At 48.8% G+C, this 19,148-nt stretch overlaps 1 protein-coding gene and 1 long non-coding RNA gene across 6 annotated transcripts in view; one reads left to right on the top strand and one right to left on the bottom strand.

Moving 5' to 3' along the window:
* PLEKHG2 (pleckstrin homology and RhoGEF domain containing G2) overlaps window positions 1-19,148 on the bottom strand; it is an 82,950-nt gene that overhangs the window by 49,050 nt on the left and 14,752 nt on the right. For 2 of the 5 annotated variants that reach the window (XR_013841311.1, XM_079985263.1), the window contains exons 1-3: window positions 18,496-18,682; window positions 11,563-11,636; window positions 10,412-10,839 (exon numbers count right to left, since the gene is read on the bottom strand). Coding sequence is in view for 4 of the 5 variants with exons in the window: in XM_079985263.1 (XP_079841389.1) it covers window positions 10,412-10,839; window positions 11,563-11,636; window positions 18,496-18,557 (564 nt within the window). In the remaining variant the exon portion in view is untranslated. Of the gene's footprint in view, window positions 1-10,411; window positions 10,840-11,562; window positions 11,637-18,495; window positions 18,683-19,148 lie in introns of those variants that run through there. The other 3 variants (XM_079985264.1, XM_079985266.1, XM_079985265.1) reach the window with 3 other exon arrangements.
* The window catches only part of LOC307221390, a 119,816-nt gene that overhangs the window by 1,312 nt on the left and 99,356 nt on the right, over window positions 1-19,148 (top strand). The gene's annotated exons all lie outside the window — the stretch shown is intronic.

The following is a 19,148-nucleotide window of genomic DNA, read 5'->3' on the forward strand; positions in this document are numbered from 1 at the left end:
GCGGCTTTCTGAGGAAGTGAGCAACACTGCAGGAGAGGTCCCAGGAACATCGATGTCCCTCTCTTCATAGAATCATAGAATCCTAGAGTTGGAAGAGTCCACAAGGGCCATCGAGTCCAACCCCCTGCCAAGCAGGAAACACCATCAGAGCACTCCTGACATATGGTTGTCAAGCCTCTGCTTAAAGACCTCCAAAGAAGGAGACTCCACCACACTCCTTGGCAGCAAATTCCACTGTCAAACAGCTCTTACTGTCAGGAAGTTCTTCCTAATGTTTAGGTGGAATCTTCTTTCTTGTAGTTTGGAGCCATTGCTCCGTGTCCGCTTCTCTGGAGCAGCAGAAAACAACCTTTCTCCCTCCTCTATGTGACATCCTTTTATATATTTGAACATGGCTATCATATCACCCCTTAACCTCCTCTTCTCCAGGCTAAACATGCCCAGCTCCCTTAGCCGTTCTTCATAAGGCATCGTTTCCAGGCCTTGGACCATTTTGGTTGCCCTCCTCTGGACACGTTCCAGTTTGTCAGTGTCCTTCTTGAACTGTGGTGCCCAGAACTGGACACAGTACTCCAGGTGAGGTCTGACCAGAGCAGAATACAGTGGCACTATTACTTCCCTTGATCTAGATGCTATACTCCTATTGATGCAGCCCAGAATTGCATTGGCTTTTTTAGCTGCCGCATCACACTGTTGGCTCATGTCAAGTTTGTGGTCAACCAAGACTCCTAGATCCTTTTCACATGTACTGCTCTCAAGCCAGGTGTCACCCATCTTGTATTTGTGCCTCTCATTTTTTTTGCCCAAGTGCAATACTTTACATTTCTCCCTGTTAAAATTCATCTTGTTTGTTTTGGCCCAGTTCTCTAATCTGTCAAGGTCGTTTTGAAGTGTGATCCTGTCCTCTGGGGTGTTAGCCATCCCTCCCAGTTTGGTGTCATCTGCAAATTTGATCAGGATGCCCTTGAGTCCATCATCCAAGTCGTTGATAAAGATGTTGAATAAGACCGGGCCCAAGACAGAACCCTGTGCCACCCCACTAGTCACTCTTCTCCAGGATGAAGAGGAACCATTGATGAGCACCCTTTGGGGATTTGCCCAATCCTCTTTTACAGCTATCCAAGTTGGAGGCCAACATGGCCTCTTGTGACAGTGAGTTCTATAGTTCAACTACAATGGTACCTTGGTTCTCAAACACCTTGGTTCTCAAAAGCTCTGGTCCTCAAACTTCCGTAAACCAGGAAGTAAGTGTTCCGGTTTTCAAATGTTTTTCGGAAGCTGAACATCTGATGCGGTTGTCGGCTGCACCAATCAGAAGCTGCGCCTTGGTTTTCCAACATTTCGAACAGACTTCTGGAACGGATTAAGTTTGGCGCTTTTGTTTTGGCTATTTATTTTGTGTTTTTGTTTTTGAGGCTTTTTCAGTTAATTTGTTTTTGTGACTGTGTAGAACCTAGTTCAGCTACTGATTGATTGATTGATTGATTGATTGATTGATTGATTGAATGTGTGACTGTGGAAATGGATAAAAGCCCCCCATCCAAATAGTTTTTATCACCTACAATACTGTCTTATTTATTTTATAGTACAGTACATTGATGATTGCTTTCATTTTATGGAGCCATGGTTTCGTTAGATAGGAAAATTCATGTTCAATTGCTGTTTTAGGGGTTGTTTTTAAAAGTCTGGAAGGGATTAATTCGTTTTGCATTACTTTCTATGGGCCTCAGTTTTTGAATGGACTTGCGGAGTGGATTAAGTTTGAGAACCAAGGCACCACTGTATGTGTTTTGTGAAAAAGGACTTTCTTTCATCAGTCCCAAATCTTCCAGCCTTCACCTTCAACGGACACCCACGAGTTCTAGTGCTATGAGAGAGAAGGATAAAACCTTCCTGTGATCGCTTTCTCCATGCTGCACATTGTTTTTATAAATATTACTCATGCCACCAGTTACTCGCCTTTCCTCTAAACTAAGAGGTCCCGAACGCGGACACCTTTCCTCGTAAGAGGAGTAGCTCCGTGTCACTTGTAAACGGGCCAAAGAGCCGTTGGGAATTCAGAGAGACGATGTGCGGACAATGAGAGAGGGACGGCCAGGCGGGTCTTAATTTAGAGGCACGCAAGAAACCGTCTCCGCAGCCAGACAGACCCCAGTCGGCTTCCCTCTCCTCTTTCAGTGGTCCCAGGAGAGGCCAGAGAATTCCAGAAATTCCAGCAGTAAAGCGAAGCAGAGGCTGGAGGAAGAAGCTCGGCAGGCGATGGCAAATGGGCTCGCCTCCAGAAGTTGCTTCCACGCTAGAGGGGCTGCAGAGTCAATGCCTGATGGCAAATCCAGGGCTCAAAGAAGACCTTCTGGAGGAAGACAAGGACCCGTCTAGTTCAGCGTCCTCTTACCCCAGATGCCGGTGGGAAACCAGCAAGCAGGGTTTGGGCTGGATGTTCATCAGTATATGCAGATGACACCCAGCTCTACCTCTCTTTTAAATCAGAACCAGTGAAGGTGGTGAAGGTCCTGTGTGAGTGTCTGGAGGCGGTTGGAGGATGGATGGCGGCTAACAGATTGAGGTTGAGTCCTGACAAGACAGAAGTACGGGAGGCGGGCAGGTGTGGAGGACTCCCTGGTCCTGAATGGGGCAACTGTGCCCCTGAAGGACCAGGTGCGCAGCCTGGGAGTCATTTTCGACTCACAGCTGACCATGGAGGCGCAGGTCCATTCTGTGTCCAGGGCAGCTGTCTCCCACCTCCATCTGGTACGCAGGATGAGACCCTACGTGCCTGCAGGCTGTCTTGCCAGAGTGGTGCATGCTCCTGTTTGGACTACTGCAATGCGCTCTACGTGGGGCTCCCTTTGAAGGTGACCCGGAAACTGCAATTAATCCAGAATGCGGCAGCTAGAGTGGTAACTGGGAGCAGCCGCCAGGACCATATAACACCAGTCTTGAAAGACCTACACTGGCTCCCAGTGCATTTCTGAGCACAATTCAAAGTGTTGGTGCTGACCTTTAAAACCCTAAATGGCTTCAGCCCAGTATACCTGAAGGAGCTTCTCCACCTCCATCATTCTGCCTGGACACTGAGGTCCAGCGCTTAGGGCCTTCTGGTGGTTCCCTCATTGCGAGAAGTGAGGTTACAGGGAACTAGGCAGAGGGCCTTCTTAGTAGTGGCGCCCACCCTGTGGAACGCCCTCCCTTCAGATGTGAAGGAAATAAGCAGCTATCTTCTTTTTAAAAGACATCTGAAGGCGGCCCTGTTCAGGGAAGTTTTTAATATTTAATGCTGTATTGTTTTTAACACTTGATTGGGAGCCCCTGGGACCTCCAGGAATTGGCATTCAGAAACAGTGCTTGGCTGCTGCGGCTGGCAGCCGTCGATAGGCTGCTCCCCCATGAATTTGCTCAATCCTCTTTTAAAGCCATCTATTTTGTTATAATAATAATAATAATAATAATTTATTATTTATTCCCCGCCCACCTGGCTGAGTTTCCCCAGCCACTCTGGGTGGCTCCCAATCAAGTGTTAAAAACAATACAGCATTAAATATTATTGTTGTTGTTTAGTCGTTTAGTCGTGTCTGCCTCTTCGTGACCCCATGGACCAGAGTATGTCTTAATTCGTTCCGGAGGTCCGTTCTTAACCTGAAACTGTTCTTAACCTGAGGTACCACTTTAGCAAATGGGGCCTCTCACCGCCGCTGCGCGATTTATGTTCTCATCCTGAAGCAAAGTACTTGACCCCAGGTACTATTTCTGGGTTAGCAGAGTCTGTAACCTAAAGCGTCTGTAACCCGAGGTATCACTATATTATACAGTGGACGTTCACAACCCGCAGCTTTCGCAACCCATGTCTGCGCATGCGCAAAGCGCGATTTAGCACTTCTGCACATGCGTGACTGCCGAAACCCGGAAGTAAACCGTTCCGGTACTTCTGGGTTTTAGCGATCTGCAACCCCCAAAAATGCAACCTGAAGCAGACGCAACATGAGGTATGACTATATTATATTATATTATTAATTTTCCAGCATTCAGTGTTGCTCAGGGAAGGGGAGTTGTGCTCAGTGGGCAGAGCAATAGCTGAAAGCCAATCTCTATGCAGCAGGGAAGCATACCATACACAGCCCTGTCTTGGGTTTCAAAACGCTGGCCTGATTTTGCTGTGGGGCATGTCTGTCCGAACAAGAAAGCTTTTTGTGCACAGGAAACTCTCACAGGCTGAAGACGAGGGTAGCACCTTTCCCTGTGACGCACGGGCAGGAAGGAAAATTTAAATATGTGTTTCCTGACCGCAGTGGGCTGCAGAGTCCACACCCCCCAGCAGGCTGCACCCCTCTGTTTCAGAACTCCACCCACCCCCCACCCTGCGTCCCCAGGTTGAAAAGGTGCACACAAGAATCGTAAGAGTTGGAAGGGCTCCAATGGTCATCCAAACCAACCCCGTGCAAAGTGCAAATCACAGCTTGCTTCCACAACCAGGCCTTACTGCCTGTGGCTCAGGCCTTGGTGAGAGAATTTAAGAGCACCCCTGTGAATACGAGGACATGAGAAAAGCCCGCAGGATCAGGCCAGGGGCCCGTCCAGTCCAGCATCCTATTCTCAGTGTGGCCAACCAGATGCGTCTCTGGGGAAACCTGCAAACAGGACTTGGTGGCAACAGACCTCCACCTTTCAGCGGTTTCTAGCATTTAGAAGCCTTTATGCCTCTGACCATGGAGGCAGACCACAGCCGTCATGAGGAGCAGCTATTGATAGCCTTAACTTCCTCCAGAATTTGTCTCCAGTCCTTTTTTAAAACTATCTAGGTTGGTAGCTGTCCTTGCTTCCTGAGGCAGGGAGTTCCAAAGTTTAACCATGTGCTGCATGAAGAAACACAGTGGTACCTCGGGTTAAGTACAGTATTTTTTGCTCTATAAGACTCACTTTTTCCCTCCTAAAAAGTAAGGGGAAATGTGTGTGCGTCTTATGGAGCGAATGCAGGCTGCGCAGCTATCCCAGAAGCCAGAACAGCAAGAGGGATTGCTGCTTCCACTGCACAGCGATCCCTCTTGCTGTTCTGGCTTCTGGGATTCAGAATGTTTTTTTTCTTGTTTTCCTCCTCCAAAAACTTATAGAGCGAAAAATATGGTAATTCGTTCCGGAGGTCCGTTCTTAAGCTGAAACCGTTCTTAACCTGAAGCACCACTTTAGCTAATGGGGCCTCCTGCTGCAGCTGCGCGATTTCTGTTCTCATCCTGAAGCAAAGTTCTTAACCCGAGGTACTATTTCGGGGTTAGCCAAGTCTATAACCTGAAGCGTCTGTAACCTGAAGCATATGTAACCCGAGATACCACTGTATTTTATTTTGCCTGCCAATAATAATAATAATAATAATAATTTATTATTTATACCCCCCCCCCATCTGGCTGGGTTTCCCCAGACACTCTGGGCGGCTTCCAACAAAATATTAAAAATACATTAAAACATCAGTCACTAAAAACCTCCCTAAACAGGGCTGTCTTCAGATGTCTTCTAAAAGTCAAATAGTTGTTTATTTCCTTGACATCTGATGGGAGGGCATTCCACAGGGCTGGCGCCACCACTGAGAAGGCCCTGTGCCTGGTTCCCTGTAACCCCGCTTCTCACAGGGAGGGAACCACCAGAAGGCCATCGGAGCTGGACCTCAGTGTCCGGGTAGAACGATGGGGGTGGAGACACTCCTTCAGGTATTCTGGGCCTTTGAGGCCATTTAGGGCTTTAAAGGTCAGCACCAACACTTTGAATTGTGCTCGGAAACGTACTGGGAGCCAATGTAGGTCTTTCAAGACCGATGTTATATGGTCTCGGCGGCCGCCCCCAGTCACCAGTCTAGCTGCCGCATTCTGGATTAGTTGTACTTTCCGGGTCACCCTCAAAGGTAGCCCCACAGAGAGCGTACTGCAGTAGTCCTTCAATCTTCTAACATTCAACTTTGTTGGACGTCCACGATTTCTAGCGTTTTATGGGAGAGGGAGAACCCCCCCCCTCTCTTGCTTGCCTTTCCCCCCAAACTAAAAGTCCCAAATGCTGCAACCATTCCTCACAGGGCAGTTGCTCTGGTGTGATCAGACTACAGTGGCACCTCGGGTTAAGTACAGTGGTGCCCCGCAAGACGAATGCCTCACAAGACGGAAACCTCGCTAGACAAAAGGGTTTTCCGTTTTGGAGGTGCTTCGCAAAATGAATTTCCTATGGGCTTGCTTCGTAAGACGAAAATGTCTTGCGAGTTCCTGCTGGTTTTTCCCCCTTCCCCTCCCCCTTTTTCTAAGCCGCTAAGCCGCTTATCCGATAAGCTGATAAGCCGCTGATAAGCCGCTAAAAGCCGCTAAACCGCTAATAGCGCTAATCCGCTAAGCCATCAATGGGCTTGCTTCGCAAGACGAAAAAACCGCTAGATGAAGAGACTCGCGGAACGGATTCTTTTCGTCTTGCGAGGCACCACTGTACTTAATTCGTTCCGGAGGTCCGTTCTTAACCTGAAACTGTTCTTAACCTGAGCTACCACTTTAACTAATGGGGCCTCCCGCTGCCACCGAGCCACCAGAGCATGATTTCTGTTCTCATCCTGAAGCAAAGCTCTTAACCCAAGGTACTATTTCTGGGTTAGCGGATTCTGTAACAGGAAGCGTCTGTAACCTGAGGTACCACCGTACAGCCAAATGCCTCTCTCTTGCTTTTTTCAGGAACAGGTAAGCAGAAGAACACGGTGGTTCAAAAACTCTGCAAAACTGGATCAGGAAACACCTGGCCGTTCGCTCTCTCGCACATTACAGCGAAGAACCGCCCCGTTAATTTATGTCATTGAGGCTGGCCGCGAAGCAAACGCTGAATTTTAAACGCCGCCGTGGAGGTGTGCCAGGAACGCGCAAGTTAACTCCTGCTCTTCTGAAAAGCAGAATGCGAACAGGCCAGGGAAAGGGAGGAACAAACGGCTTCCTTAAGACGGTAGATTTTGAAAGGAATCATCTGCCTGGGCTTCCCCAGATTACTGAATATGTGGACGGGCAACAAGAAACCTTCTCGCTGCAAAGAGCTTTCAGCGTGGGTGTTAGATGCAGCCAGGATTTCAACAGCCCAGCAACGAGAAACCGGAAAAAGTCTGCACTGGGGTGTGTGGTGTAAGAGTTTACGGTTTTTGGCCACTGCGGGGGAGATTACGCATCAACTACATGTTTCCGGGGAGGATCCAGATGCTTATTATGTCACCTGGTGGAATTATATTTCCTATGCTTTGCATTTAAGATGTGCCAAATCCACGATACACGCCAGCTCAGGAAAAAGGGAGGCTTGGCTTGACATCGGCGCGTCACTGTGTCTTTCTCTTACGGTTTATAATAATAATATTATTTTATTATTTATGCCCTGCCCAACCAGCTGGGTTTCCCCAACCACTCTGGGTGGCTTGCAACACATATAAAAACATAATACAGTGGTGCCTCACAAGACGAAATTAATCCGTTCTGCGAGTCTCTTCGTCTAGCGGTTTTTTCGTCTTGCGAAGCAAGCCCATTGACGGCTTAGCGCTATTAGCGCTATTAGCGGCTTTTAGCGGCTTTTAGCGGCTTATCGGATAAGCAGATAAGCGGCTTAGCGGCTTAGAAAAAGGGGGGGAGGAAAAAAACCCCGCAGGAACTCGCAAGACATTTTCGTCTTGCGAAGCAAGCCCATAGGAAATTCGTTTTGCGAAGCACCTCCAAAACAGAAAACCCTTTTGTCTAGCGGGTTTTCCGTCTTGCGAGGCATTCGTCTTGCGTACAGTGGACGCTCGGGTTGCAAACGTGATCTGTGCGGGAAGCACGTTCCCAACCCACAGCGCGGTCGCGATTCCGCGTTTCTGCGCATGCGCAAAGTGCGATTTAGCACCTCTGTGCATGTGCAAGTGCCGAAACCCGGAAGTAACCAATTCCGGTACAGTGGTGCCTCGCAAGATGAAATTAATCCGTTCCGTGAGGCTCTTCGTATAGCGGTTTTTTCATCTTGCGAAGCAAGCCCATTGACAGCTTAGCGGATTAGTGCTATTAGCGGTTTAGCGGCTTTTAGCGGATCAGCTGATAAGTGGCTTAGGGCTTAGGAAAAGGGGGAAATTCGTTTTGCAAAGCGGCTTAGGGCTTAGGAAAAGGGGGAAATTCGTTTTGCGAAGCGCCTCCAAAACGGAAAACCCTTTCGTCTAGCGGGTTTTCCGTCTTGCAAGGCATTCGTCTTGCGGGGCACCACTGTACTTCGGGGTTCGGCGCAGTGTCCAACCCGAAATCACAAAACCCGAAGCGTCTGTAACCCGAGGTATGAATGTAAAACATTGAGCATTAAACAAAAACACTTCCCCATACAGGGCTGCCTTCAGATGTCTTCTAAAGGTTGTGTAGTTACTCATTTCCTTGGCTCGCAGAGTCGCATAACTCCATACCCTCCAACATTTCTCCCATGAAAATAGGAACGCCTTAAGTGGGACATTCCTGGATCAAATCAGAAACCGGGACGGATTCCCTAAATTTGGGACTGTCCCTGGAAAATAGGGGCGCTTGGAGGGTCTGGGGTTTGTGTGTTTTTTGTGGAATTTACATTTCCTTAGCTGCGCCTCACACTGAAGTCAGAACAAGAACACAGGAACTTCCCAGCACAGGGGCTGCCTTCAGATGTCTTCTGAAACTCATATAGTTCTTTATCTCTTTGACTTCTGAAGGTAGGGCATTCCACAGGGAGGGCGCCACCACCAAGAAGGCCCTGTGCCTGGCTGCCTGTAACTTCACTTCTCGCAGCGAGAGCCACAACAATTTTATTATTTAACTATTGCTTGTTCGCTTTTTGCATGGTGTGACGTAATACTCTGTCCCCGCACTTTGGGGTTAAGAATATAGGAAGAGGTTTGCCGGGTCAGGCCAAAGGAGGCTCATCTCTTGATATGCCCCACGGAGGACCTTAAGGTCCATAAATAGCAACACCCTAGAGGTCCCGGGCCCTAAGGAAGTCAGATAAGCCTCAACCAGAGCCAGGGCCTTTTCAACACTGGCCCCGGCCTGGTGAAACGCTCTGTCTCATGAGACCAGGGCCCTGCAGGATCTGATTTCTTTCCCCAGAGCCTGTAAGACAGAGTTGTTCCGCCTGGCCTTTGGCTTGGAATCAACTTGATCCCCTCCCCTCTTTCCTTTTTCCTTCTGTGATGGAACTCCTATTTGGGGACTTCCCTGGCTTTTTTTCTGGCCCACGTAGGACCAGTCTGGATAGTTGGCCTTGGTGAAGACTTGATGTTTTCATCCCCAAAAAGTTTTTGATTTGAGTTTCCACTGAAATGAGGCTGCATTTTAATGTTGTATTTTAATCTTGTTTTCAAGGTGTATTTCAATCAGTTGCTTTTCTATTTGGTGTTAGCCGCCCTGAGCCCAGTCTTGGCTGGGGAGGGTGGGGTATAAATAAAATGTATTATTATTATTATTATTATTATTATTATTATTATTATTATTTAGTCCAGCATTCTGTTCTCGCAGAGGCCGACTGGATGCCCGTTGTGGGAAACTTGCAAACAGAATCTTGCCTGATCCAGCCACTGATCACCCTCCCCTCCATAAATTCATCTATTCCCCTTTTAAAGCCTCCAGGTTGGCAACCATCACTGCCTCTTGTGGCAGGGAGTTCCATAGTTTAACTCTGCGCTGCGTGAAAAAGGACTTCCTATGGCCTGTCCTGAATCTTCCAGCATTCAGCTTCTAGTGTTATGAGAAAGGAGGGGAAACCCAAATCTCTCTCTCCCAAATCTTTCTTCATGCTGTGCATCATTTCACATGCTTCTGTCATGCTGCCTCTTTTCTCTAAACTAAAAAGCCCCAACCTTTCCTCACCGGGGAGTCGCTCCATCCCCTCAATCAGTTTGGCGGAACCTTTTCCAACTCCTTTTTGAGGAAAGGCGACCAGAACCGTACGGAATATTCCATCAACATGCTATGGAGTGTTCTACGTAGGCTGGGTTTAAACATGCTCAGCCGTGAAGCCAAGCCTGACCACCTTTCAGCCTAAGCTACCTTATTTCATTTCGTTTACTAAATTGACACACCACCCTTCATCTGAAGAACACAGCATAAAAACACAAAAATACATAACACAATAACAAACGATACCCCCCTAGTTTAAAAAACAACAACAACCATGGATTGCTTAACAGCCAAAGGCCTGGTTGAAGAAGAACATTTTCTGCCTGGCGCCTAAAGATAGATAATGAAGGTGTGTCAACTGAGCCTCCCTAGGGAGAGCATTCTGCAAACGGGGAGCCACCACCGAAAAGGCCCTGTTGTCACGTTGCCGCCCTACCTTACAGGGCTGTTGCCAACAAGCCCCTGGGAGGGAAAGGCAGGATCAAAATGCAAGGGGAGGCCAGGCACTCAGCCCTGTCTGCCCTTCCTTCCTTCCTTACCTCCACGATGCTCCTGAGGTCCCGGACGTAGGACTGCTCCGTCTCCACGATCTCCATCACCACCCGGTCCAGGTGAGACAGCTTCATCCGGCGCTCTCTGGCCCTGCCCGGACTCGGCGACCAACCCGGGCCAGCCTGGGCTTCCCCCGGCCTGTCCAGCAAGGCCACCGGCGTGAGGTCCAGGCTGATGTCGCTGCCGTTTTGGTGCTGGGGGTAAGTCGGGGGGCAGCCGCCCAGCCCCCCGCTGCTGCCGAAGGCACTCTGGCTGTCCGGAAGAGAGGCGGACGACGCCGAGGAGCTGAGGCTGACCGGGCGGTCGCTGTCCGAGCACACCGTGTTGACCGAGGTGCAGCTGCCCAAGATGGGGTCGGACGCCATGCTGGAGCCGAGACCACTCAGCGAGGAGACGGACGAGGGCCGAGGTGCTGCTAGCCGGGGGGCCAGGAGGAAACGGAAAAGAGAGAACGCAGCAGGGGTTGGAAATAAATACAAAGTTACACGCTCAGCCCCCTACCATAAAGGATGACTGCCCTGCCCCATCTCTGCCCCACGTGCAAAGGAGCTGTTCAACAGGAGGCCGGTCTTTTTTCCTAGCCCCCCACCTCACCACAAGTCTTCTGCATTCACCTTCTGCCTCCCCGGCTTTTCAAAAAATAGAAAACCTTCTCGCTCTCTTCAACATCCTTTTGTGGCTTTCTCTTCTCTCTCTCTCACCTTTTGAAGCTGTGGTTTGCCTCGCGAAGGATGCTGGGAGGAGAGGCAGTTGTGCAAAAGGACGCACACTTATTCTCCTCTGCTTGCTTCCTCCCTCCCTCCCCCCCCCCCCCAAGTACCACAATCTTGCATCTAAAGCGTTCGCCGCTTGCAAAAAGCATGTGGCTAGGGAGAGAGAGAGAGAGATGCACAGGCTCAAAAAACGACGAGCGGACTTTGGTGGGGATTTATTTTTCAAAAGCCTCATGCTCTGGAAGGGGAACCCACACCGGGCTGGGCTTGTTCAGAGACACAGATCTCCAATAAGGCAGCTTTTGCCAATCGGGAAAAGTTTGGGACGGAAACAGCTCCCCTCGGCCCAGCCAGCCCAGCTGCCCCATAGGCAGGGTGCTTTGGGGCTTCGCAATCTCTGCTGGCATGTGGGTTTGCGTACGTACCTGCCTTGCCGCCTCTCTTGGTGCTGCCCCTGCGGGCTCCCTCGGGCATGGTGATGTGGTCTCCGGCGCCCGTCCTGCAAGGGACGAAGGAAACTTTTAGAAAGGGTTCAGGGGAGCTTGCTGAATGTCCTGCGCCAGGACTTTTAGGCGCCACGAGAGCCCACAGATCATCTTGTTCAGTACCCAGTTCTCGCAATGGCGAAATACATCTGTGAAGCTGGGAATGATAGACTGCCTCTGGAACTGGAAGTTCCATTAGGACGTAAGAAGGGCCTGGTTGCTGAATTGGGCCAAAGGCCCACCGAGCCCAACATCCTGCTCTCGCAGTGACCAAATATACCTAAGAATATAGGGCTATAGATAACAACAACAATAACAGCAATTTACAGGACCGCCTCTCCTGGTATGCCCCGCAGAGGACCTTAAGGTCCACAAATAACAACACTTTGGAGGTCCCAGGTCGCAAGGAGGTTAGATTGGTCTCAACTAGGGCCAGGGCCTTTTCAGCACTGGCCCCGACGTGGTGGAACGCTCTGCCACAAGAGACAAGGGCCCTGCGGGACTTGACATCTTTCCGCAGGGCCTGTAAGATGGAGCTGTTCCGCCTGGCTTTTGGTTTGGACTCGGTCTGACCCTTATGTTTCCCACCCCTTGTGGTCTTGATTTATCAGCTACTTTAAAATGAGGCTGCATTTTAAATTGCATTTTAACCTGTATTTTAAATTGGTTTTTTCTTTTCTTTTCTTCGCCCCACCCTCTTTCCCCCCTATTATGTTTTTACTGTGATTTTATTGGCCGGGGAGAGCAGGATATAAATAAAATTTATTATTATTATTATTATTATTGAAATATTGAAGGTCATCTACGATAGCACCAGACTGAAACTCCGAGCCAATTTCACACCGAGGTTTCGCAGAGGAACCCAAACGTCGAAACTGAGCCCCAACAACGTGATCCAGGAATGGCGCGCGGCTCCCAGGAAACTCCAAACGAAACCGGAGTCCTGGTGGATGCGGAGAGCATCCACGCTGAAGGTGAAATCGGATTCTGTTTTCTGAAACCGCCACTGCTGTCTTTCGTTCTTGGTGTGGGCGGCAAAGAAGGAACCCAGAAGGATCGCAGCAGCACCCGGGCGGCAACAGGACAGCAAAAATCTGCAGATGGCCTTAGGCAGCTGCTGTGCTAAGGGGCAGGGTGCCCATTGGTGCGAGAAACCAGGAAGGAGGGTGCTGAGAGCCAGGAATACAGACTCACCAACCATATAATGGTACAGAATAGTGGTACAGTGTGGACAGGGTTATCCGTGAGCAATAAAAAGCCAGAATACGAAACTGTACATTCCTTTCCCTCTTTCCTCTTTTAAATGGTGCACAAGCTTTCACAAGGAACTGCATGGAGTGGGAGTTTTTTTGTGTCATTCTGATCTTACGTTTTTAGCCTGTGAACTTGCTTCCTCCTTCATCACAATTTTAAAAAGGGCAGGCCATTTACCATCTCCGCTCCCCAGAATGCCATTCTCAGCCAACACGTTTCCTGTACTGTATATTTCTAGGGCTGGGCAATAAGGTAAAAGTAAAGGGACCCCTGACCATTAGGTCCAGTCGTGGCCGACTCTGGGGTTGCGACGCTCATCTCGCTTTACTGGCCGAGGGAGCCGGCGTACAGCTTCCGGGTCATGTGGCCAGCAGGACTAAGCCACTTCTGGCGAACCAGAGCAACACACGGAAATGCCATTTACCTTCCCGCCGGAGTGGTACCTATTTATCTACTTGCACTTTGACGTGCTTTCAAACTGCTAGGTTGGCAGGAGCAGGGACCGAGCAATGGGAGCTCACCCTTTCGCGGGGATTCAAACCGCTGACTTTCTGATCGGCAAGTCCTAGGCTCTGTGGTTCAACCCACAGTGCCACCCACGTCCCAGGGCTGGGTGATATAATGTCCAAAATCGATTTGAAGCCAGTAACATGATAATGGTTTCATTATTTGTGACCTGGCAATATATCACAAAAAAAAATGATGTGTGTGTGTGCTGTGCAAAAAATAACAATGTGGGAAAAACCGTGAAGCCAGCCCATGGCTCTACAGAGCTCCATCTTTATTTCAGACATTGTGATTTATCCGTATAGCACGATGTTTATTTCAAACATTGTGATCTATATGTATAGAACAATGTTTAGCTGCTGAGGGATGCAGGTGGCACTGTGGTCTAAACCTAGGGCTTGCCAATCAGAAGGTCGGCGGTTCGAATCCCCGCGACGGGGTGAGCTCCCGTTGCTCGGTCCCTGCTCCTGCCAACCTAGCTGTGCGAGTAGATAAATAGGTACCACTCCGGCGGTTTTTCCATTCGCTCTGGCACTCATCACAGTCCTCCATGCACCAGAAGAGGTTTAGTCCTGCTGGCCACATGACCCGGAAAGCTGTCTGCGGACAAATGCCAGCTCCCTCGGCCTGAAAGTGAGATGAGCGCTACTACCCCATAGTCGCCTTTGACTGGACTTAACCGTCCAGGGGTCCTTTACCTTTACCTTAGCTGTTGAAAACCAGATTATCGCCCAGCCCTACTGTGCACCCTGAACCTTTTTAAGAACTGAATCCCTTCTTTAGTCTCAACCTGCAATGGAGAAGGACTGTATAGGTCAGGGGCCAAGAACCTGGCTTGCATGCAGAAGGTCCCTGATTCGAATCTCTGCAAGAGACCCCTGCCTGGAGATGGTAATTAACACGCCAGATTAAATCAAATAAACAAGGGATATTTGGTGTTATGTTGGAGGAGACAGCCAGGAAACGGGGAACAATGTTCACATGTGGTGGGGGTGTAAATATGTACAATTTTTTTTGGCAAAGGGTCTTTAAGGAGATAACAGAAATCACGGGGTTAAAGCTGACTAAAAGTCCAGCGCTAACACTATTATCAATTTACGATGGGGTGGAAAGTTCGTAGGCTATAAAGGACTTGCTCACAAATTTACTGACAGCAACGACTACTGTGCTATAAGGTCCACTATCCTGTAATATTACATATGAGCCTGTTCTACTGATGAAGCCTAGGATGGCAAAACAAGGCTAATATTCCGGAAATCCTTGTCTTAGACTCTGCGAAAGGATTCTGTGGAACTGTAACAACCTTTCGTGTGGATTGTTGGACTCTATGAACAGACAGGTGGAATAGACACTTGTACATGTATGGACCTTATGCATGAACTGACTAGATCAGTGGTTCTCAACCTGTGGGTCCCCAGATGTTGTTGGACTACAACTCCCATCATCCTGAGCTCTGGCCTTGCTAGCTAGGGGTGATGGGAGTTGTAGTTCAACAACATCTGGGGACCCACAGGTTGAGAAAGGCTGGACTAGAGAATGAACTGATCCACTGGATCTTCTGCTTCTTTCGTTGAACTTTATGAGACTTCCGTTGAAATCTATAGTTTGATATAATGGACATTATACCTTATTTATTCAAAAGTACAGCCAGTTACGTCTTGTGTGTTTATTGAGTACGTTTCACGTAACCAGAGGTTTGTCGTCGTTTTGCTAAGGAAGTGGAAGGGGGCTAGTAGAATATAAAATGGAAGAATGGTACAAAGAGGTTTGGGATATAGCTATCAATACGATAAAATACGATAATCTTTACTGTCATTGTCCCATAAAGAACAATGAAATTGAAAAATCTACACATTCAAAACCCAACAAGCCTGCTATCCCAACTATCCCAACCTGGTTAGCCCCCTAAAAACTCTGATACCCCATTTTTAAATACAATATACTCCCATACAGACTCCTTAAAAAGGTAAAGGTAAATGTACCCCTGACCAGTAGGTCCAGTCGTGGCCGACTCTGGGGTTGCGGTGCTCATCTCGCTTTATTGGCCGAGGGAGCCGGCGTACAGCTTCCAGGTCATGTGGCCAGCAGGACTAAGCCGCTTCTGGCGAACCAGAGCAGCGCACGGAAACGCCGTTTCCCTTCCCGCCGGAGCGGTACCTATTTATCTACTTGCATTTTGACGTGCTTTCGAACTGCTAGGTTGGCAGGAGCAGGGACCGAGCAACGGGAGCTCACCCCGTCACGGGATTCGAACCGCCGACCTTCTGATCGGCAAGCCCAAGAGGCTCTGTGGTTTAACCCTCAGCACCACCCACGTCCCTACAGACTCCTTACAATGCATTTAAAACCAAAATCACATTTGGGTAGAAACTGTTTCTCAGGCGGCCAGTCTGAGAAATTTAATTTAATGATAAATTAAAATGTGCCATTAAGGTAAGACGGGGAATATGTAGGAGAAATGATTTTGAAGAGATATGGTGAATGTTCGCAGAATTTGTATTGTTAAAAGGGAAAGGGGTTAAACCAGCGCGAGAGGCGTCGAAATTTTGGGTCTGGCTGTATAATGCAGTTTCCTATTTTCCTAAGTTCCTATGAGGTCTGTGGGTGGTGGAGGCAGAAAAATCTCTCTCTCTGCGACTGGTGGTTCTTGGCTAAACCGGCAGCTCTTCTTGGACCGCCTCGCTCACCCTCCCCACACAACAGCCTTTGTTCCAGCCTTGTCCCCTGGAAGTCTTGTAAAAACCGTAGAGGGTTGGATAAACTGAAGGGGGATGCGTCACTCCATCCTGGAGAGGGCGAGAGCAAAAGGTCGCTCCGTCTGGGAAACAATGAATTCATTCAAGAGAGGCGGCAGGTCAGAGAGGAAAAAGCGGAGGCCTCCGACATCACCCTCCTCCCCACTCCTCGCCCTCCCTGTCCCCAGGACCATATGAGAACTTTTCACCACGCTATGGGGAAGGGCAAGGGGGCAAAACATGGAGCCTGGGAGCAGAGATGGAAAGGAGAGGACCGGATGGAGGAGGAGAAGGATGCAAGGACGCCACGCACATCACATCGCAAACCTCTCTCTCCATTCCGTCTGCCAAGACTTCAGAAGCTCAGGACAGCCTCCTGGATGAGGCCAAAGGCCCATTGAGTCCAGCATCCTCCGTCTTACGGCAGCCAAACAGAGGCCTGTTGGAAACTCTCTGTTTCCAGCAACCCGGGATTCGAAAGCATCTCTGCCTCCGACCATAGCCAGATAATAATAATAATAATAATAATAATAATAATAATAATAATAATAACAATAATAATAATAATTTATTATTTATACCCCGCCCATCTAGCTGAGTTTCCCCAGGCACTCTGGGCGGCTCCCAATCAAGTGTTAAAAACAATACAGCATTAAATATTGAAAACTTCCCTAAACAGGGCTGCCTTCAGACGTCTTTTAAAGAGAAGACAGCTGCTTATTTCCTTCACATCTGAAGGGAGGGCATTACACAGGGCGGGTGCCACTACCAAGAAGGCCCTCTGTCTGGTTCCATGTAACCTCACTTCTTGCAATGAAGGAACCGCCAGAAGGCCCTCGGCGCTGGACCTCAGTGTCCGGGCCGAACGATGGGGGTGGAGACGCTCCTTCAGGGATACTGGGCCTTTGAGGCCATTGAGGGCTTTCAAGGTCAGCACCAACACTTTGAATTGTGCTCGGAAACATGCTGGGAGCCAATGCAGATCTCTCAGGACCGGCGTTATGTGGTCTCGGCGGCTGCTTCCAGTCACCAGTCTAGCTGCCGCATTCTGGATTAATTGCAGTTTCCGGGTCACCTTCAAAGGTAGCCCCACGTAGAGCGCATTGCAGTAGTCCAAGCTGGAGATACTTCTCCGGTTTTACCCAGAGCTGGAAAGACAACATGATACATACTAGGTACGACTGGCAGATGAAATTACTGGATTACACAGAAATGGCATGATTACCCAGGAAAATCAGAAACCAGGAGGATCAAAACTTCAACAAAGAACGGGACAAATATATACAGTGGTACCTCGGGACGCGGGTGGCGCTGTGGGTTAAACCACAGAGCCTAGGGCTTGCCGATCAGAAGGTCGGCGGTTCGAATCCCCGTGACGGGGTGAGCTCCTGTTGCTCTGTCCCAGCTCCTGCCAACCTAGCAGTTCGAAAGCATGTCAAAGTGCAAGTAGATAAATAGGTACCACTCCGGCGGTAAGGTAAACGGTGTTTCTGTGCACTGCTCTGGTTTGCCAGAAGTGGCTTAGTCATGCTGGCCACATGACCCGGAAGCTGTACGCTGGCTGCCTCAGCCAGTAAAGCGAGATGAGCGCCGCAACCCCAGAGTCATCCGTGACTGGACCTCATGGTCAGGGGTCCCTTTACCTTTACCTCAGGTTACAGACACTTCAGGTTACAGATGCTTCAGGTTACAGACTCCACTAACCCAGAAATAGTACCTTGGGCTAAGAACTTTGCTTCAGGATGAGAACAGAAATCGCGCGGCAGCAGCGGGAGGCCCCATTAGCTAAAGTGGTGCTTCAGCTTAAGAACAGTTTCAGGTTAAGAACGGACCTCCGGAACGAATTAAGTTCTTAACCCGAGGTACCACTGTACTGCATTTGAAAGACTACTGCAAACACATGAACTCTTTGGCAGGCTTTAAGTAACTCCTGCAACGATACATAGACTTTGGATATAATTGAGGATGGTAAATTAGATGGACTTACAACATGCAGTTAAAAAAAAAAGTTATTTAAAGAAACCACGGAGGGGAGGAAGAAAGTCTCGGGATTCGGAAGAATCTTGTGCAAAATTATTATATTTGTAACAACGTTATCTATGTGAGTGAATTTGTAAAACTAAATAATTTTTTTAATTAAAAAAAATAGCCCTCTCCATGAATTTGTGCACTCCTCTCCTAAAGCCATCGCTGTCTCCGGTGGCAAGGAGTTCCACAGTTTAACTAGGAACACCTGCTTGTTTTTATCCACCCTGAATCTTCCAACATTCAGCTTTGTTCGATGTCCACATGTTCCAGTGTTGTGCGAGAGGAAGAAAAACCTCTCTCTATCATCCCCTTTTTATATATAACTTGTATCATGTCATCTCTAATTCACCTTTTTCCTGAACTAAAAAGTCCCGAACGCTGCAATCTTTCCTCACTGGGGAGTTGCTCCATCCTCTTGGCTGTTTTGGGATCACACAGCAGGACATTGTTCCAAACTAAGATGTGCTCTCCCAAGACGACGCTCCCAGTCTGTGCGCACTCCTGTCTCAGCGATGTCTACGCTGGCTTGCTCATGTCTAAAGAACAGAAGATGTCAGGATCCCCAAGGGAGATCTGTGGGGAGCTGGCTTCAGACACCACTGGCAGGACTCTTTTTTTGAAGTTTTTTTTTAATTAAAGATTTTCTTCTTTTACAGAAATAGGTGTAATGTCTCTCGTATTTTTTCCGTGTAACATTTTTACAAATCAGTTTCATTTGTTGAGACATTGGGGGGGAGGGGGGAGGGGGGGAGATGGGGGGGTCGGGTGGCAATGTTTATATTTTACTTAATGTATGTAGGGTTTGGTGTCAGCGTTGCTTGTGCAGGTTTTTTGCTGTTCACTTGCGTTCCTTTGGTGGTGAGAGAGGTTGGGGTTGGCCTAGGGTGTGGTTGTTCATTTGTGGTTGGCTGTGGTGGTCTTTGTTTTCTTGTGTGAGTGGGGTGGGTGGGTGTTTTGGGATCAGGTTAGCCATATTGATTTGTATGCTGTTGGTGGATTTTT

This window comes from Podarcis cretensis (genome assembly GCF_951804945.1).
Source record: "Podarcis cretensis genome assembly, chromosome: 8".
Lineage (NCBI taxonomy): Eukaryota > Metazoa > Chordata > Lepidosauria > Squamata > Lacertidae > Podarcis > Podarcis cretensis.